Source organism: Nannospalax galili, unplaced genomic scaffold (genome assembly GCF_000622305.1).
Source record: "Nannospalax galili isolate Female #2095 unplaced genomic scaffold, S.galili_v1.0 scaffold199, whole genome shotgun sequence".
Classification (NCBI taxonomy): Eukaryota; Metazoa; Chordata; class Mammalia; order Rodentia; family Spalacidae; genus Nannospalax; species Nannospalax galili.
Genome location: NW_008343559.1, coordinates 2,631,383 through 2,652,786, shown reverse-complemented (window position 1 = coordinate 2,652,786; position 21,404 = coordinate 2,631,383). Strand labels below are relative to the sequence as shown.

The window sequence follows — 21,404 nt, the reverse complement described above, 5'->3', positions numbered from 1 at the left end:
ACCACTAGATGGCACTGAGGGACACACAACTTTTTAATGACTGGTGGGCACCCTAGCTCAAGTCCCATTCCTCAAGATCACCCCAGTCACTTCCTATTACAAGGAAATGTTGGGGTGCCACAGGGACCGGGGTAGGATCTGCCTCCCATCCTGATCCCGTTTGAATAAGGATTCAAATCCCTATAAGGCCCCCTTCATGTGGGGCTGAGAAGGATCTTAGGTGGGGAGCCCCAGCTTCTCATTAAGGCTAGAGGGGTCAGTCAGGTGGGGCATGGCTGAAGGAGCACTGGCTGTGTGTGCAGCCTGGCTGGACCTTGATGATCATCCATCAGAGAGCTTTGGATGGCCCTGCTCAGAGGACCGTGACTTTGAGAGGGGAATCCAAACAGGGCAGGCAAGGCACCACAAGACAACTGTCCTCCAGGTACAACCACAACTATGGGCTTATCTGGACGGAGACAGACCATGTCTTATCTGAGCCTGGACTGGCCAGGGTAGGGGATGTGAAAGGTTACCCTTCAGCAACTAAGGAAGTCTATCAGTGGGATTCACGTGGGAGGAGAGAAGCTGGCTTTTGTGTGGTGTCTCAGAAGCACAGTCAGGAATTTCTACAGTCATTTCCAAGGAATCCAAGTGACCTAATACCTTTTCTTCTCATTAACCTTACCCTTACATAACACTTCTTGGAACTGGCCAGGGAAAAGAGCAATTCTGTTTTTAAGGGACAAGAGCAATTCTGTTTTTACAGATAGAAAAACCATGTTTAAGACAAGGGAATTAACCACATAGGCAATCCTGTACCCCTAGGAGGGGACTGTTCTCAGTGACCAGGGTCCTTGAGAGTTTGGCTAGGGCTATAATTGACAGGGGCTGAAAACATAGATGAAATGCTTGTGTGGCAATTTCTTTTTAAAGCTGAAATTGGATGGAGCAGAGAGGTTCAGAGATGATTCCGGTCTAGGGTTTTCCAATTTGTTCCATCTCACAAAGCCCCAAAGTGTGGGTTCACTGAGCTCTGGATTTTAGAATCACAGGGGGACTCTCACCCTTGCCCTTCAAAGGAGGAAAGTAAGGCACCATCACATCGCTGCCATACACACACAGCTACTCAGCACAGCCCCAGGCCCTGTATCAAAGCTGGAGCTCCTTCTTTCTTGGTCTGCCGCTGTCCAGGAGCCATAGGAGCAGTGGCGGTGGAGCCCTCGGTCATTCTTCATGGGATCAGTGGAGGTTGTCTCCCTACCAGATTTGCATGGGGGAGGTGGCATGGCTACCTGGAAGGACTTGATGAAGGTCCACAGCAGGGTCCGGATGCCTTCTCCGCGGCTCAGCAGTTTCACCAGGCGCATGACCCGGAAGAGGCGGAAGAAGGTGATGGAGATGCGGGAGTTCTCCTCTGCACTCTAGAAGCCATTGGCGATAGGGGGTGCAGTTAACACAGCAAGGAAGGGGGGGGGTCAGGAAGGGACACTGAGAAACACAGCCCTCGGCTGAGAGGAGGCAGGCCAGGGTGGGGTCAGCTGCACTAGATTCTTCCTGTAGGTTCCTACTCCTTGCTTCAAGGTAGACAGTCAGCATCTTCCTTTCTAGGATGGCAGCCTATCCCCAAGGTCTCTACTAAGCTAGAGCTCTGAGCCCATGGCCTTGTTTTCCTACCTTCCTCTTTTCCCTTCATTATTAGCGCTTCAGGTATCACAGGCTTTGGAATCTAGGCTCAAAGCTACTTTCCTGGGAGCCCCCTGCCCACCTGTAGTGGGAGAAGGCAGCCCACGGCTCCCATCTGTTCGGTCAGGGCTTCTGCCTCATGAATGGTATTCAGTTCTCTATAAGGAGGCTGGATAGGGATGGCTCCCCTCCTAGCTGTCTGCAGTTGCATCTGGGCATGTCCTGGCTACTCAGCAGTCACCTCTTGTCACCTTCCACTTCCCAATGGCTGCTGGGCAACAGTGCAATGGGCTTCTACGTCATACTGGGAAAGCCACAGCTCCATGCCTCCTGGCAGGCTGTGGAGTTGATGCCCTTCCACTGTCTTCAACCCATGGCCCAGAGGCCCATAGCCTAGAAGGAGTCAGGGTGCCATCAGGACAAGACAGGAGAGGCATCCCTTGCAGTGAGTACAGGAAAGGCTGGGTCTGGTAAGTGAGGACCAAGGGGGGTTACTTAGTGCACCTGTACAATGTCCTGGGCAGAGGGGATGGGAAGGGGGCAGCACCGAGGCTAAGGGGAGCTGACGTAGGGTTAGGATGCCCAGGTTGCTGGGAATCTATGGCCAAAGGTTCACCCTCAGCTTCCCAGTCTGGAGGAGCTTGAGGGTGTGGGCACATGCCTGGACAGGTCTCTGAGGGAAGCTAGATGTCGCTTTCTCCAAACCTGAGAACAACAAGAACTGACTATCCCCTTGGCCCTCCTGCCCACATGGGCAACTGGCTGTGCAGGAAAGCCCTAGAGCTGGCTGGAGCCCTACACATCTTCCCCCAAGCTAGTGCAGCCTTCCCTGCCCCACTGGCAGCAGCACTGGGAGAGAAGGGACCCTGGAGTTTCCTGTTACGGCTCCCATCCCCCAATTCCACACAACCCTTAAAGAAGGAAGGGGGTCTCTGAGTTGTTTGTCCTCCCATCCCCTTCCTCTTGCTGTAAGTAGGGAACTTGAGCTATGGGTGTCAGGCATTTGAGAAACTGGTGTCACTAGGTCTGATGAGTTAAAACAAACAAACAAAAAAGAACAATAACAAAAAATACCCATCACCACCAAGTGTGCCCTGTGAGCTCTAGCCCTCCTTAGCTGCCACAGTTCCCTAATGCAGCTCTGTAAGGAGAAACATGCAGCCATTGGCAGAGAACCCTGATGATGATGCAGTGATGAGGTAGACCCATATCTCTGTGTACAGAGGTGCAGTCTTTCCCTTGGCAGCCTTTTGGCCAGGGTGGGGTGCCATGGGGCTCATCACAACCCACTCAGTCTAGACTTCAGGTATCCAAAGAATCATCACCCTGGTTTGAAAGGTGTGATACAGTCTTTTAAAGGAGGTTGTTCCAAGGAGACTTCAAGGCCATGTGGAGAGGCATCTCTACCACTCAGCCAATAGGAATTGGAGACTCCCACATCAGGAGTGGTCCAATTGGTTTTGTTTTCCTGCTTCCCATCTGTTATAGAAAAATGGCTCTAGTCCAATGGAATGAACTTTAGTCATTAGAAATATATCAGAGTTAGGATTAGCTCAGAGTGACCAGGGGTCCAGTGTTGCGCCATATCGAATGCCAGCTTATGCTTCTCACAGAGCCTTTCATAACAAGTCCAAGGGCAGTTGGTAGTTATAGGCACTGATTAGAAGGAAGCTGGCTGCCTTTTCATCTTCTAACTGGACCACCCCCCTTTTCCTCTTCTCCCTGGAGCCCTCATCACAGTTCTCACAGGGACCCTTTGCAGATTTCCTACATTACATTAAGCTCAGATTCCTTGGGATGTTTAACAGGAAATAACACATGGGTCCAGTTCTCTCCCAGTGGATCACAGTGAACTACCACCGAAAGGCAGCTTGGGGAAGCAGAGGAACACCACTGCACACACACCCTTGCATAGCTCACGCGAGCACAGGCAGGTAAGGCACACAATGGACATGGTGGTCACATGCAATGGGAGCTGGGCTGGGCTCCCAGAGACTCTGGAAGTTGGAGTGGATAAGAAGTGGGTGGCTGAAAGGGGCCACAAAAGCTGGGAGCGTGGTCTGGAGGGTTGTTCTTACCATAGAGGGAGAGCATTGGGTATGTTCAGCTGGCTTTAAAGAAAGGCAGACAGAGATAAGCTGTAATGAGTCTCCAACGAAGAGGCCTGGTATTCTAGGTCTTGGCTAACAGAGGAACAACACAGTGGTAGGAGAGGGCATAAGGAAACAAGTGAAAGAAATGCACAAGCGTGGGCCTGGCAGGGTGAGGGACATCGCTGAGGACATGTGCTGTGTGTCACTGGGCCTCATGGCCAATAAAGATCCACAGGATTCTCCTTTCCTGCTTGTTCAACACCTCGGTCTATGAATTACATAAGTCACCCCCAGTTCAGATGAGAAGGTGAGGTCTTTAGGTTTGTGATTGGAGGCTCATTTTTGGTGGCTTATTGTTTTGTTTTCAGTCAGCCTGTGTTCTAAGCTAACCCTTTGGGGGCTTTCATTAACTCCATTTTAGTCTGCTCCATAAGCTGCTGAGGAGCAAACGTTGAGTCCATCTTTGTCCACAGGATGTCAGCCCCTCAGGTTAGGGAAGGCTGAATTCTAGTTATCAGTAAACAAAGATCAAAGGAGGTGGCCTTCAACCTGCCCCCAAAGGGACTTTTTCTTAAAGATTAGGCTCCAGTTAGACTTGGCCTTCCTTAGTATTTAGGCGTGTGGGGACCCTTGGCCACCGGCATGGAGCAGTGTGTACTTTTGCTCTTGAATTCTGAAGGTCTGTATAGAATTTAGGATATTATCCCTAGCACCTTAAGAAGTTGTTCTCCTGGGCTGGACTGCTGAGCTTGCTTAGGGGTAGGAGGTCAGAGGAGCACCTAAGGGCCCTTTCTTTCCCTGTTTCCCCAGCATTTTTCCTGGGGAGATACTCCAGCTTTGGGCTCTTGTATGCGGCCTTCATTCCTGACTTATCTCAGCCATTGGAGCTGTTAAGCTCAGCCTTCACCCCCTACTTTTAGATGTTGCCCATGTTTGTTTTTAAGGTACAAACAAGGAAACATGCAGTGGAATTTCTGAAGGACAGAAATGTTCACAAGTAGACACTGGTTTGAGCCTGAAAATACATCTTGATAACATATTTCTTAGCACTTAAAAAACAATTTCCATAGAAAGTTGGTAGGATATCCCTTTGGGGAATGGTGGAGATACAGGGTGAGTGATGTGAGGGAAGAGGAAGAAAGGACCTTTTCCAGTCATTTATAGAATACATTCTGTGTCTCCGTTTCTGTTGCATGAGGACTGCCAACTTCCAGATCAATCTATGTGCCTGGAGGGGATAGGATCACTAGGATTTGGCTAGTGGCCTGATACCAATCAAGAACAGATGAACAGACAGACATATACATTCACACACACAGAAAATTTTTGTCCAAGCATCCAAGTCCCTCTCCACTGGCAGGAGAGATCTGTCATGATGGTCGGGCCTGTGTATCTTTGTGCACCATTTTGTCCCACCCCCAGGTTGCTCCAGGGCTTTTGCCCATGTATTACTGGGTAAAGAGTTCTGTGTCTCTGGGGAGGTGGAATGGGAGAGTGACATGGAGGTGAGCTGAGCTGCAGGCAATGCCAGGGCTTATCCTGCCCTGTGGTTGGCCTGGGTTGTTGCTTCACTCCTAGGAACACCCTAAGAGTCATCACCACCATCCATAACTTCCAAGAATTCTGGGTAAGCCCTTAGAAGGTTTCTGGGTCCATCTCATCCTGAGTAAGACCAAAATGGAGAAAATTCAGAAAATTTACCAGCTTACCTGGCCTCACTAAGCCAATCTGTAGCCATTAAAAAAGAATTGACTAAGCCAGGTGTAGTAGCACATGCCTTTGATTCCAGCACTTGGGAGGCAGAGGCGGATAGATCTCTGTGAGGTTAAGGCCAGCCTGGTCTACATAGCGAGTTCCAGGCCAGCTGGGACTACAGTGAGACTTTTTCTCAAAAAGACCTACCCCCCCCACCAAATTAACTGGTTTATTTTACCTCTGAAATGCTCAGAATCCCTCCCAGAAATTTTTAAAGATTCATCTTAGTAATCTTTCCTCCTGAAGCTTTTTATTTAACCTTTTGTTGTTCCCATATCGTCTACTTAAATTATGTTTTATTTCGAAATCTGGTTTAGGTCTATTCATCTTGATAGTATTTTATTGTTTTAATATTGTACATTCATTTGGTGGCCCTCAGGTCATGTCTGCACATCAGGAGATGAGATTTCAAAGAAGCTCAGGGAAGAGAAGTAGGGATGAGGGTTCTCTGACATCTGTATGTCAGGTTTCCCAGCCCAGGCAATGACAACTTTCCAAAGAAAGTTGAGAGGCTCACAGGTTAACTTTTTCTTGAGCCTTAAAGCCATATTATTCAGAAAGCTTTGTCTAGCTGGGCTAGTGTTGCTGTAACATCACACAAACTACTCATACCTGAGTCAGAAGGTAATCACTGAGTGAGTTCTGTGTGGAAAGAAACCTGGGCAGGCTGGAGGGTGTTTCCTAGATAACCTAGTGTGGTCGTCTGCGTCTTCAATACCTTCCTGGCTGAAAGCAGAAATCCCTTGGTGAACAATAAAGGAGGTTTGGAGCTACTGACACTGGCTGTCTGTGGTGTCCCAAGCTAAATGCTTTGAGTGCCCAGACTCATGTCTGCCTTGCTTACTACTTTGTGGGTACCTCATGCTTTCAGGGCTAGGAACATGGCAAGCAGCAGTCTCCATGCCCAGGACTGGCTGCCTTTTGGCATTGTTGCTGAAACTGGAGCCAGGAAAGGAGCCAATGGGCTTCATTATTGGGGAGGCAGTAAGAAACGATTAATAACTGGAAGTTGTGGTCTTATGGTGAAAAGATACTGAGGTGGAAAGGTGTCAGGGATGATGGAAAAGAAGATCTGGGGCCAGCACCTTAACGTGACTTCCGGAGCTGACCCCAGCATCCCTGCACTGTTCCTGGACCTTGCACCCTTTGCTTCACGCTCTCAGACTGCACGTCACCCAGGCAAGGGACGGTGTGCCATCTTTTGTTTTCTCTGTCCTAGTCCCTTGGCCCTGTTGATTTGGATCGTGGGTGTGGGATGCAGTCCATCTCAGTGCCTGGGGATCGCCTTGAAGTGCTTTCTCCTGGCCCTGCTCCTGTGCAGTCCTCACATAGAATGCTCTAGGTGAGCATTCCAAGAGTATCCCAGCCTCCCTTGGCCTAGCACTGAGATGGGAAGTTGGTAAGCAGTTCTGAGTAGGTCAGCCACAGGTAGGCAGGCACCAGATGAAGGCCCAGGAGTGGCAGAAGTCACCAGTCCCTGCATTTGGGCGATAAGCATGCTGAGGCCAGTTCAGTACGTGGATAGAGCCGAAGGGTTCTATGGATACAAGAGTACTTGATCCGATCAGTTAACTGTATGATGCTGGGCAGATAGTCTGCCTTGTCTATGCCTAGATTTCATATGTGCAGGGCCAGTCGGTCCTCTGAGGACTTGATTCAGTCACATGACTGGCATACTCAAGGACTCGCTCTCACATTGTCCCTTCCTCCTCTTCCTCCTAACCAGCCAAGGTCACAGCTATTGCCATCAATGCTTGGTTTACATTTTCTCCTCTGGTCACTTCTGTGGTCCACACCTTGCACCTAGTAATTTTCCACATTTCCTTCTCTATATTTGCCTAGAACTCCTTCAAGGTCGGTGTTCTCCCCTGCCCACCATCACAGTGCCTGTGGCCCTCTCTGAAGCTCTCTCTCCTGCCCCTGCCTCTGTACAGTCCCTACATAAGCCACCAGAGTCCAGAGAGCCCAGTGCAATGAGGAGCCTGGAGCTTTAGGAAAGGAACAAATCTACCTCAAGCTCTCAGAAAATGTCTACTTTGGAACCACAGAGGTCAGGAGTTAAGAGTCTCATTCCTCACCACACAGCTCTTATAACAGTCAAAGAAACTGAGGCCCAGGGAACTGAGATAATTGCTCTTAGGCAGCTGGTTTCCTGGGGCCTGGGCTGGAAACATTTCCTCAGGTATACCTTGAAAATGCCTCTCTATACCTATCAGGTAGGAAACAAGGTCTCCTAGTAATTCTCATTATTCAAAATACTTTGAAAGGCATAATGAAAACTGTTCAGAAAGGCTGTTGACTCACATCCCTAAATTGATTCCCATCTGAGGTATCAGGGCCGCTATCAGCACTTTCATGAAGAACTATGGGTCTCCTTCTGGAATGTATGATTTCATACTCAAGGACTGGAGAACAGAGGCTCCATGAGAGTGCAAGGGTGCTACTTCCTATGTGTGTAACCCTACAGGGCTCACAAAGAAGGCTAGGCCAGATTTAGATGAGGTGATGTGTTAGGGAGAAGGGCAGAGGCCTGGGTCTCAGACAGCCTTACAAGACTCAGTGGGCACTTAAAGTGGTACTTGTGACCATCCTGCAGCTGTTTGGAGGATGCACTCTGAATTTTCAGAGTTCAAAATTCAGGATGAATAGAAATTTAAACATAAAGTTTCTGAGGACAGAAAGGTCCCCATCTGTTCATGCCAGATGACCCTGACCAGCCCTCTCCATGCCTCTACCTGCTTCGTTCTTTGGTGCTGTTCCCCTGCATCATGATATGAGTGTATCTACTTGCTGTTGACTCCAATACTGATTCTCAGATTGGTGTTCAGGAGTCTGACACATCACGGATAAGCCCCTTCTTGCCCTTGGCCACATATATTCCACCTCCAGTCTTCCCCAGATTGGACCAACTCCATCCTTCCTTCCATTTCTGAGATCAAACTATAGTAGCCCTCTTGAGAACCTATCCTCGCACACCCATATCCAGGGTACCAAGAAATACTGTTAGTTCTACTTTCAAAACAGATCCATAATTGATGGTTTTCCAAACATTTCTATTGCTGGCACATCATTCCCACTTGGGTTAGTGCACTTGCCTTGTAAATGAAGGTTTCTGCCTTTGACTTCCCTAGACACCCCGACAGATCCTGTAAAAGCCCTTTCAGATCACAAGACGCCTGTGCTCAAAGGCATTAATGTATCCTGTTCTTGCTCAGAAGAGGGGCTTAAACCTGGACCATTGTCTGTCTGAAACTCCCCCTTCCCTTGCCCCTTGCTTGGTCTACACCGGCCACAGAGGCCACCCACAGTCTTGGGCTTTAAAGTTTTCCCAGACATCTGTGTGGATAACTCCTCTCATGCTTCATTTTCACTTTGTTCGAACATTATTTCTTTTAGAAAGTCCGCCTTGCTTCAAACAGCACTTGCCTTTACTGATCCTTATTACTGGATGCAGTCCTCCATTCTAATGCACTTGTAACACACTGTATAACTTCCTTATTTTCTGTACTTACTGCTTTCCTTCTAGAATGCAAGCCCATGCATGCAGGTGGCTAACGAAACATCGACGCCTAGAAGGAAACTATGAAGGGCAGGATGAGTGGATGATGACTCCTGCGATGGTGAGAAATACATTTCCCAGGGGGGAGGCACTTCATCTAGGAAAGGCCAGGAAGAAAGGGGAGGTGAATTTAAACATGAAGAATGCTTATAATGTTGTTAGGGTGAATGAGCCATCTGGTGCAAGGACAAGAGCCATGTTCCTGAGGTTTAAAGGGGGCTGGGAGGATGGGTTACTGGAGCAAAGCCCTCATGGGTGGCTTCCGAACAGAACACAGGTCTTAAAACCTGTGTCTTGTGATGGTATTATGTCTCAAAATACCTGGGATGGCCTGGAGCAGGAGTTACAGATGCAGGATTTCCTGAATTTTCCCTTGGGATCTTAAGAAAATCTTGGAGCTAACCTTGTAAGAACTCATAACCTAGAGGCAGAGTCATGTGGAGGAGGGAGTTTTTAAATTGAATTTTTTCTAATTTCATACATTTTTCTTGTATTTAGATTCCCCTCCCCTATCTGCAACCCTCCTCCTTACTAACCCCTGTCCAATTTCATGTACTCGAATATAGGCCTAGAGAGTCAAATTTACATCCCCAAATGCCCTTTGGTATGGGTTCATCCCCTGGAGCCTGATTATCCTACCAAGATTCTCACCCTTAAACTGGACTATCTCTCCCTCTCCCAGTAGCCATTGGTTACTACTAGTTCCTTAGACAGGGTTGGGGTTTGTTACCTCCATCCCCACATCTATGCTGGGATTTTGACTGGTTTGAGCTTGCATGGGTCTCGTCCATGCTGTCACCATTGCTGTGAGTTCATATGAGTAACTGACCAGCTGTCTGTAAAACCATTTCCCTGTGGTCATCCACCACCTCTGGCTCTTACACTTTTTCCATGGAGGAAGGCATTCTTATCTTGCTGTTATTCTACTGGCTGCTTTCTGAGTGCAGGGTTCACTGGTACCACGCTGTGGACATGGGCCTGCTAAGGCTCCACAGCTATGGTGGTGGTTGAAGGCCCTTACTTGCTCTGATCTGGATATACTTGCTCATCATCTCCATGAGTCTAATTAATATCAGTCGGAAATAAGGGCACTCTTTTTTTTTTTTAATAACAATTTAAAAATTTCTAAATTTGTTTTATGTGTATGGGTGTATTCCTTGCATGTATGTAAGTGCACCTGTACAGTGTCCACGGAGGTCAGAAAAAGGGCATGGGATCCCCTGTAACTGGAGTTACAGATGGTTGTTAGCCACCATGTGAGGTGCTGGAAACAGAACGCAGGTCCTCTGCAAGAGCAGCCAGTGATCTTAACCACCGAGTCATCTCTCTAGCCCTTATAAGGGCACTCTTGGTGTCTGTGGGCTATAAGTTATAGGCAGACCAAGAAGATGGTCTAGCTAGACAAAGGGGGTTTGAGAATCATTTGCTTGGATGCCACAGCACTTTACAGTTTACAAAGGACTTAAATAGATGATGTTATGTGAGCACACATACACATCTATATACATACATATATTATATATAAGGAAACGTATATTTGCTTTGTCTTTGTTTTTCTTTTGAAAACATAGAGACAGCATGGTAGGATGAGAGCCATGGGTTTTGCCAGCAGTAAAAGAAGGCCTGCGGAGCCCCCAGGACTGCCACGGGGCTTCTTCTTGGGAAGCAGCTGCCTGTCCTCCCTGTGTTTTTCTAGCATAGGGCACTGCAGAGATTTCCATGTAAATCTGCACTGCTGTCTGCATACAGATGACAAAGCCGCCCTCCCCACAGTACCCTCAGGGGAGAGCTGTGCATGGCACCTATGCTAAGCATAGAGCTCTGGCCTTTAAAATTTTGGACTTAAATAACAAGACTGTAACTTAGGGCTTACACAGACTGCAAAACTGGGAGTCTACTCAGAAAGGAAGCTCAGAGCAGTTGTGGAAGACTGATTTTTTTTTTTTAATCATCCAAAGGTTTACCAGAAGGAGTCAAACCTGAGGGTGTACATGCATGCACATGGGTACACAGGCATGTGCAGAACAGACAGACAGACAGACAGACACACACACACACACACACACAATGAGACAAAGATAACTCAAAGTTCTTGGAGACAGAGGAACATCTGAGGCTGGAGTTACAGAATAAGCAAGGAGGTGGGCAAGGGGTCATGGAAAGGGATGTGTGGGAAGCCTCTTTCCTAAGCCCAGTGGTCACATAGGGGAGAGTCAAGTCAGTGCAAGAGCATGTCAGTTCAATGTCCTGGGAATGGGCCAGTATGCATGGAGGTGGTGGGATGCTTGGAGGATGGCAATTTAGTTTCAAGTGTCTTAGATCTAAACTCAAAATCACCTGCTCCATGTTGTTATTTAATGGGTCTGTGCATCAAAGGTTTATGCAAACATTATCAAGTCTTCTGATTATGAAAAATAATGACAAAAATCAAACAATACATGTTAAGGACTAACTGCAAGAGGATTTGCCTATAGATAAAGAGAGAAGATTTAAACATGCCAGGTAACAAGAAGAGATGTGCAGGAACTGGAAGGAACTATATAGAAGGAGGCAGCTCTGGGGAGGAGAGGGCACAGGGGGCCACGGCTGTGGGGTCTGCCTGAGGCCAGTGAGCCAGGGGCAGGTTATAAAGGAGAGGCCAGGGAGGCCAGGCAGGTGCACAGTCCATTCTCTGGGTAGGAGGCACTACATGGATATTATTTTCATGGCAATGAGAAGAACCCACTTAGAAGAGTTCTCAGTAAATCACCTAGCCAGCAGGCTCTTAATTGTTTCCAGAGAAGGGAGGACAAGCAAATATCCAAACTCAATCAGTACTTTTCTTCCCCCAATGTCCTGAATGGGGGCCAGCTGTCCGCACAGGCTGATGATGCTCAGTAGAAACAGAACCTGTTCAACAGGAGAGGGTAGGCTACGGCTGACAATACAGGCAAAGCTGTAGCCTCAACTTGGGGTGCTCTGCTTTGAGAGCACACCTTTTCAAGATGTTACAGGGACAGAAAAACAAGAGGAAAAGCAGTGCCTACAGATGAAGTTCTGGGTTAGAGAAGATTTGGGTTCCAGTCCCGGTAGTTGCCCAGAAGTTGTAAAGAACCCTTCATTTTCTCACTCCATCATTCACATAGCTGCACCCTCCTATACAGTGTGAGTCATGCCAGGCTGATTATAAAGGAGAGAGAAAAAGATGCGGCAACCAATACTTAAAAGGAGGTCTTAATGCGTTCCAAAAATTAAAAAAAAAAACAAAAAAAACCCTCCAAATGAAGCAGTAAGAAAAAAAATCCTTTAAACCAATTTAAACAAATAAAAAATGAAATGAAAATAAGGAAGTGGGGGCAGAGAAAATAAAAACGAAAGACAAAAATAAAGCCAGGAGACAGATGGCGGTTAGAGCAGGCAGGGCCAGCTGGGTCACAGACGCCATGTACTTACGTGTACCTTGGTGATTGCTTTATCAACAATGCTACCCACAACAATCAAGGCGTCAAATGTATTCCATGCATCACAGAAATAGTGCTGCATGGGGCAGAAAAGCCAGGAAAGAGAGAAGGGGGGAGGGGAGACAAACCAACAAAAGAGAAAACAAAGGGAGGAGGGAGAATGAACCAAAAAAGACATGAAAGAAAGGAGGGAAGAGAAAAAAATGAGAAAAGAAAGAGGTTACGTGGGTATATTAAACACTCTCTTACCACTCTACAGTTCTGGCGGCTCAAACCTGGGCAACCTGGTTTTTGCAGGGTGGAGAGGTCTGACAAAAGCTAGGTTAGTTCCGAGGTGGGTGGGTGGCAGCCAGCGCTGGCCCAACCGCGCAGCCTGCTCCCTCTGCTCAGCTCTGCGCCCTTGGGCCCAGCGCAGCCAGGACCAGTGGGAAAAAAAGGGAGGACAAGCTCCCGCTTTTTTTCCCCCACAAGACGACGGCAGGTTCAATAAAAAGCATGACTGGAGGTGGGTAAAATCAGGAAATTAAAAAAACAACAACATAAAAAGAGGTAAAGAAAGAGTGAAAGAGAAAGAGGGAGGAGTGGAGGAGGCAGAGAGATGCAAGGATGGAGTTCCCTGGGGAGGGCAGAGTGATACTCACATTAGTCTCACTGAGAATGACATCAATTATGCTCCCAATCACGATGAGGAAGTCAAAAACATTCCAGGGATCACTAAAGTAACCCTACATGAGGGAGGGGCAGGCAGGATGGGGATTAAAAAGGAGTATTAGACAGACAAGAACAGAGCAACGTCACCATTAGAATCATTGTCCAGGCACCTGAGTGTGGCTGCTGGGTGCTCCAAACATCACCCTGATCAGGAGACTGGTTGGGTTAGGAGCGGCAGAGAGGCATCCAATTCAACCCGCCTGCCCTGCCTTGCCTGGGTCGCAGGGTCCTCATCCTACAGGTCCCTCTCACTTTCTCAGCCTCCTCCGTAGAGGCTCCTTTCACTTCCCACAAGGCAGAAGTGGGCAAGAGTACAGGGCCAAGTGAGTAGGACACAGTGGTGCAGGGCCATGGCCTGACTCTTTCTGTGGATGTCCCATCTCCTACAGCCCCAGTTCTCTCCATTAGAAGAGTCTCTCCAGAGGGAGAGACGCAGGAGCAGACCCTTGACAGTCAGTGGCTGTGGTCTTGTGGTTGATAGAGGGTCTAGCTCAGAGACAACCAAAGGACCAATTCACTGATGCAGTGTCCACAGTACACTGGACGCTGCAGATGGAATCTGGCTTAGCTTCTTCCCTTCACTGGACACGCCCAAATGTCTCAGGGCAGTCTTCCTGCAAAGGCTTTCATAATGGGATAGAAGGGTCTCCTAGTCTGACGAGCCTCTGGGGAGGGGGTGCCCTCAAGGGTGTCTCTTAAGTACCTCCCTAGGCTCTTTGATGTCAAGTCTCAGTGAAATGCAGCCTAGGCTCTTTGATGTCGTCTCAGTGAAATGCAAATGCTACCAAAAGTGAGAGGAGTTGCCAAGGACTTCCCTGGGCACAGGCTTGGTGATAAGGGAATGATTGGTGGTGGGGCAACTGCCTTCTTAGAGAGGGCGTAAAGGCAGCAGAGCCTTGGAGGAGAGGGTCAGGCACAGAGGAAAGACCAGTGACCCCACTTTACCATATGTAGCCCACACACATGGGTTTCATTTGTTTGATATCTTATTTGGAAGAGGGATTTATGAAAGACTTTTTTTTAAGTATGTGAGCAATGGTTTGGCCCACTGTCCAGGATGCCTAGAGGGTTCAGGATGCCTCAACAGGCAGATGCTTTACAAAGAGCCGGGGGGGGGGGCACGACTCTGGGAGGTATTTTCCATGAGCCTATAGACCACAGAGTCATAGATTAGCAAACCCCACTAACAGGGGCAGTCATGTGCTTCATGATAGAGGGTGGAGGACTGAGGACCAAGAAGGTAGGTTTTCTTAAAAAAATGATGTTTGCTCCTTTTGTTTCCCAGGGAATGCTCTGCATAAGGGACAAGCCAGAGCTGTTCATGCCGGCCCATCAGGGCTACTGCTTCCATTCTCCAGGCTTGCAGGAGATGGAAGGCTTTGGAGGCAGGAGGGACACTTGAGGGAGATTCTTAGCTCCTTCCCTGGTGCTGTCAAAGGCTGCCTGCCAGGACTGCTTTGCTCTTTTCACTCACAAGAGCCAAGCTCCTGTTCTCCTATGTCCTCCAGGCTCTGGCCTGCTCCCTTAACTGCTGCACTGCCCAGCCAGCTCCCTTTCCAACTGCAATTCAGGCTGTCCTAGGGCTGTTATTCTTAGAGCAGGAGGTCAGGCCATGGGGGAAAGGGACTCTTAGTTCCCATGCATTTCTGCCCTAAGAAAACCTACACTGCCCTGGAGGCTTTGGGCAGCCAGACTGGGGTGAGGCTGCCAGGTTACAGGTCAGATGAGGGTGAGCCTGAGCCATAGCTCCTTTGCTGGCTTTCTGGAGCAATGCCCTGAATATCTCTGAGCCTTTGAGGCAGTCAGGGACTTCTCTCTCCCAGTTAAGTCAAGCATACTCTAAACAGGAAATAGCCAATCCCCTCTCAGGTACCATTCACATGGTAGAAAGAGAAAGAACACGGATTTAGGGGAAGGGAGGGCAGCAATGAAGATCCCAAACGAACTCTACCTACGTGTATGCTTTAAAACTGGATTTTGCAAAATGCTGCGGATTATCTACATGTGAAGACTGTGTTTGGGGCTAGAGCTATTTCAGAAGAAAACAGAAGAGAGGTCAAAGAAGACAGGAGAGGAACAGGAACAAGGGCAGAACTGAAGGATGCTCAGCACCAACCTAGAAAATGTGGCAACCAACTGTTACTGAGGGACAGGAGGAGGGACAGGAGGAGGCACAGGAGGAGGGACAGGAGGGTGGGAATTGCAGGGTTCAAGGAAGAAAGAGGAGTTGAAATAGCTTCATCCACCAAAGACCTGAAACAAAATGGGTCAATTGGCCACGGCTGCAGTGCCTCTGAGGGAGGAAAGAGGAGGAAGAAAGGGAAAGACCAGGCTACATGTTGAAAAGCAGATATACACGCGTGATTAATCTGCTGGTCCGCGCCAGGGGGAGAGGCTGAAATTTAAAGGGACTCTGTCAACCTCCAGACTGCATATCTCTGGTTGCTCCTTCTCTTGGATTTCTTTTATGTGTAAACAGAAATGATCCTCAATCACAGCTCCCCTAGCCAGAGCTACACACCATTGGGACTGGTTGAGATTAATCACACCTCATCGTTGTCCTCCTCAGGCTGTGCTGCTGGAGTTTTTGATTGACCTCTCTGAACTCTGGTAAACAACCTTGTGGAAGTCACTGGCTGCAGCAATCAGTCACTTCCCTTGGTGCCAGGGGCCTCTTTGGACCCAGTGCTGGTAGACACAGGCACAGTTAGAATGCAGAGGGCTCAGAGCAACTCCAGGATGGTGGAGAGTCCCTTTAAAGACAGCTTTTCCCCCTGACTATAGACCATCATTTCCATCCCTCTGTCCCATGGCCCATCAGTCCTCCTGTCTGGACCTTGAAGATCGCTTCACATCCAGCTTCCAGGTCTCAGTTCCCTTTGTTGGTTTTTTCCTTCCTTCCACCATTTCAACAACATGACCTTCTATCTGCCCCACACCAGTTCCAGAAACAAAACCCACATCCATCACTTTGGTAAATAGGTTGTCCAAGGGAGACACCTGGCCAAGTCCACGTATAGGGCCTGGGAAGGGTATTTTTTTTTATATTCTCTGGAGTATAAGAGGTTGGTGTTATCTCTTACACACACACACACACACACACACACACACACACACACACACACACCCGTTTTATCCTACTTTTCATTTTCTGGAAGTCACTGTAATTGGGGCTTGGAGAAATAACAGAAGGAAATGATGGGCCTTTCCTTTTATAAAATCTGTTCAACCAAGGCCAGTTTATACTTAACACCAATTCTTTCTCTGGTGAATGGATTTCTCATAGATGGAAAGTTAGGGCTAGAGAGCGTTTTTTCTGGCTCTCTTAGAATGGCAAATCAAACCTCTTCCCTGCCTAATTCCTCAGAACCAGTAAGGTGATGCATGCAGAAAAGATGGTTTTGGCACAGCTTGAATGCGGCTTTCTCTTGCCACCCCAAACCTACACACTCAGTGGGCTTCCCTTTCAAATTCCCAGCCTCTGGGGATGAATTCAGAGTCTGTTCTAGCCAAGCTAGGGGAGGTTGGGTGTGGCCCCCTGAGCTGGATAGCTTTAGTGTTAACTTGACACATCTGGGTAGTGGGAGCCTCACTTGGGGAATTCTTCCATTGGACTGGTCTCTGGCCATCTTCTTGATTATTGAGTGATGTGGGAGGGCCCAGCCCATTGTGGGTGGTGCCACCCCTGGGCAGGTGGGCCTGTGTTGCATAAAAAAGCAGGCTGAGCAGGGGCCAGGGGAGCAAGCCAATAAGCAGCACTCCTCCACGGCCTGTGCTCCAGCTCCTGCCTCCAGGTTCCTGCCCTGAGTTCCTACCTTGGGCTCCTTGATGAACTGTGACCTGGGAGATGTAAGCCACATAAACCCTTTCTTTCCTAAGATGGTAGTGGTCAGAGTGTTTTGTCACAGCCTTGGAAAAACAAACCAGTACGCCCAGGACCAGAGGCTGAGCTTCTGATTTGCTGAGCTCCCTCATCAGGTGGAACTGCGAAATAATGGATAATAAACAATAAATAATGTGTCTGCCTCAGCAAATCATTTCCAGGAAGGAAAAAATGACTGCAAAAGAATTATGCGATACTTTTCAATGCACAAGAATTTTGGATTTTCTCATCTTTTGGCTTAGCTGCACCCTAATTCAGTGCCATCACTGGAGACATATCACGTTGACAGAGGCAGTGGTGGTTAAGAGCATGGTCTCTGGAGATAATGTGTTGACATCCTATTCTACCACTTATTAACTGGGTAACTGTGTGACAGCTTTCGATTATGACACAATATGTGTGATAGTCAACTTAATGAGGGAAAAGGTTAGTTTGGGCTCATGGTTTCAGTCCATGCTCAGGTTTCTGTTTTGGGCCTGAGACGAGGCAGCACATGATGGTAGAGGAGGTCTGTTCACTTCATGCAGTCAGGCAGAGAGAAAGAGAAAGGGTCCCTGACATCTTCTTCAAAGACCCCCAATGACTTAACTTGCTCCCACTAGGCTACAACTCCTAAAGGTTCCACTGCATCTCAACAGAGTCAAGATCTAAACTACAGCATTCATGATGAGTGAATATCTTCAAGTCTCTGTGCCTATCTTCCCATGTAGAAAATGGGACTGACCATAGGGTTAAGGTGAGGTTTACACGACATCCTCACACAAAGCACTTAGACCTGAAGGAAGCTGTCAGTATTATCTATGGTCATCATTAACTAGGATCAATCTGCCTCCCTCCTAGTTAAGTAGCATCTACAGGCTCAGTTTTCATATGGGAGTAAGCAAGAAGAAAAGTAAAACCAAGCATGTGGAAGTGAAGTGTGTGGAAGGGGAGGCAAGAAGTTAAAGGTCCTTGAGTTTTCATTAAGGCCTCTGCTCATCCTCTGGTCACTAGTATTAAGTACTCTTGAATGCGACTTGGCTGGCACTGCTGAAGTTGTGGCAGTATGCAGGTTGTCATGGCTTAATTTTATTAAAATGAAGTTCATAGACAATTTACAGGCAGGTTCTTAGAAAGTAACTGTTCAGCCAGAGAAGACTGGGTCCCTCTTCCTTGGACTTGATGGTTGAGAAGGCGGCTGGGCTGCCAGGTGGGCCGATCTTCTGTCTCTGATACAGAGTAAGATCAATGTGGTCGAAGCTGTAGGCACATTCCTTTGCTTTTGAATTCTGGAGTCTGTTTCTCCTGTGCCCAGAGCAGAAGCGGTGGTGGTAAGCAGGAATCCACAAGGAAATCCGAACATACATCCACACTCCAGGATTATGTGTCCCAGGATTATGTGTCTTAAATTCGGGAATTTTAAGGTAAAATTATTTGCCATTTTTTCTCTGTTCCTCGCTGCCCACCTTCAGGATCTACCTTAGATGGGCCTAGCAAAGCCAAACAAAGAACACAGAGGGATCCAGGACACTTCCTGGTGTCTGAGGGGGAAGCTGATATACTTTCAGTCTAGGTAAGGGCACTGGCTCTGGACTGTTCCTTTCCTGAGCTCAATGGGAGATCTGGGCTGAGGCCGGAAGTGAGGCTGCTGTTGCGGAGCCGGACAAGCGGACAGTACGACCAGTGAGTGAGGGAAGACCGAGCAGGCGCAGTGGAGATGGGAGAAGCATGCAGGATTACACACACGACATGAAGAGCAGAAGCTGTAGATGGGGTTGGCAGAAGAGGACACTTGAGATAGATGACAAGAGAAACGGAGGAGGCAAAGAGAGGACACCTAGATGGATGGGGAAACAGAAAAGGAAAAGAAAAAGACAGAAAAAAGAAGAGGGCGGGAAGGAAGAGGCTGGATGTGAAGTGCCCAAAGTTGGGTTCCAGAGCTCTGAAAAGACCCTGAAGTTCTGACGGGGAAGAAAAACATCAGTCAACAAGAAACCAGGGGGAGTGCCCAAGCCCCCTGGGGCGTGGCCAAGCGCTCCCAGTCAAAGAAAGATCTAAAGTGGGAGGGTCAAAAGATCAAGCATTTCTCCAGCTTGGAGAAAAGTGTGAGGCAGAGGCTGAGCAGGGCTCCTTGTGAAGTAGCCTGGAAGCAGAGCCCAGTCTCTAGAAGGAATGATTTTTCTGGGTCCTGGTTGTGGATCCTGGTTGTGGTCCTGGTTGTGGAGGTGGAGAGACTAGATAAATTAGGGAGAGGTGTTGAATCCAGTCAGCAATAGCAGTGGCCATGGTAAAGCCTCATTGTGTCTATGAAGACCTGGTCTCATGGAATATCATGGACTCAGTGGTAACTGACACCAAGCAGAGATAATATAAATTGTATTACATTAGGGTGCCACTTAGATATAACAGTAATCATGGAAATTAGTGGAGTCTAATGGAGAAGGCAGAACAGAGCACACAGCTGCTTATGGCCTACAGCATGGGAGGCAGTGAGGATTTCTGCTCTCCTGTCAGCCCATCCTGTGGTGTGCTAATTCAGAAGCTCCTGGAGACCATCCCACACAGATAGCTGGTTACCCCAGGACACAGGGTGGGAATAAACCAGGGGTTTGTCTCTGCCTTGGAGAGAGAAGGCCGGGGAGTGTTGGTGATGAGGCTGGCTGGAGGAATGCACGAACCTGGGGATGCAGCTTTTCAAGGACACCTCTGCGGTTCCCTCTGTGGGAAAGTCTTTAAGGCATGCATTCATTCATCTCATCAACACACAATGAGGGTTACTAGGAGCCTAGAACTGTGCAAGGCTGAGGGTCCACAGACCTGAACAAATCCCCACAGCTGGTTACTGGCCCACTGGAGCAGATGCAATTGGGGGCTATGGGCTATAAGCTCTGTTGGGGCCTCAGGAGGCTTTCCTGGCCTTAGTTGTAGCTGGGTAAACCAGAGGACTCCAGGAGCTGCTTCCCACTACTCATGCTAGAATAAACGAGAAGACTTCTGCAAAGGGCTCCTCTCAGATTAGGGTGCTGAAGCCTGTATCCCTGGAAGTGGGCAAGGCAGGCAACTTCAAGTTTAAGTGCACATCACCATGCAGCCTATGAAGGAGAAGAGTCAGGGAACAGGAGGCACTGGGAGTGGGTGTAACAAGGAAGAGTGGGTCACCCCTTCTGAGTAGGAAGGAACTTTGGCCTTGTGGCAGTTCTTTAAATGGGTTGGTGGCACAGGTGCTGGGGAAGCCTTTAAAATCCAGACCAGACAGGTCCCTTCCTGCTTAACACCCTTCAACAGTTCCCATCCCCAACCCCTCATTGTTTTGTCCCCATGGCTCCCTGACCTCACACACTCCTTCAGGAGCAGGTATAGTTTTTAAAAGTACTTTATTTTATGTGTGTGAGTATATTGCTGGCATGTATGTAAGTGTACCTGTGTTGTGCAATGTCCACAGAGGTCAGAAGAGGGTGTCAGATCCCCTGGAACTGGAGTTAATGGATGAGTTGTTAGCCACCATTTGGGTGCTGGCAACCGAACCTGGGTCCTCTGCAAGAGCAGCCAGTGCTCTTAACCACTGAGCATCTCTCCAGCTCTGGGGCTAGGTATAATTTAATGGAGGTCATTCGTGTCAACCACCTGCACAGCTTTGTAATAAGATGAACTGCTTTCACTTTCAGAACTGCTCCTTGACAGGTGTGAGCAAGTTACAATTGCTTTGGGCCTCAGCTTCCCGACATGCAACATGGCAAGAATAATAGTACATGGTCCTTAGGGTACATGAGGATGGTGTGATTTCAGGGTCTGGCACTGAGGAAGTGTTCAAGGCCTTCTGCTTGTGTCATTACTGCAGCACTTTCTGGTGGCATCACAGAAGGCCCTTCCTGCCCCCAAGCAGGTCGATCTGATATGTTGTTGCAGGCACCCAGCCAGGGCCTCTGCTTTGTGTGGGTTGAAGGTTCATGCCACAACACCCTGTAGGTTTGGGAATCCCTCTTCCCCACCAGCCTCCTATGTTCTAGTTTCTTTCCTCATGGTGGGATCGGAGACGGCTCCACGGTGTACTTTCCTACCAGGCGTTTTACGCAGTGTGAACAATTCTCCACATTAAATAATTAAACGTAATAGCTAATACTACCCTTCCCACACCAAATCGTTATGCAAGTCATATAATTATTTTTCATCATTCATGGCAAAAGCACTAGGCAGGAAAGAAATCTGTCACAATGTTGTAACAATATGCAAATCCCTGGGCACCAGAGCTGTGGTGAGGAGGTTCCTCCCAAGGAGCCCATTTGTGCCTGTCTGCTGAGCACTGTGCACATCAGGTATCC

At 48.3% G+C, this 21,404-nt stretch overlaps 1 protein-coding gene across 1 annotated transcript in view; it reads right to left on the bottom strand.

Annotated features, from left to right (window-relative positions):
• Cacna1c (calcium voltage-gated channel subunit alpha1 C) overlaps positions 1-21,404 on the bottom strand; it is a 617,044-nt gene that overhangs the window by 43,379 nt on the left and 552,261 nt on the right. The window contains 4 exon segments of the mRNA XM_017799802.2: positions 1,275-1,403; positions 3,744-3,776; positions 12,505-12,588; positions 13,154-13,237. Of these exon segments, the coding sequence (XP_017655291.1) occupies positions 1,275-1,403; positions 3,744-3,776; positions 12,505-12,588; positions 13,154-13,237 (330 nt within the window).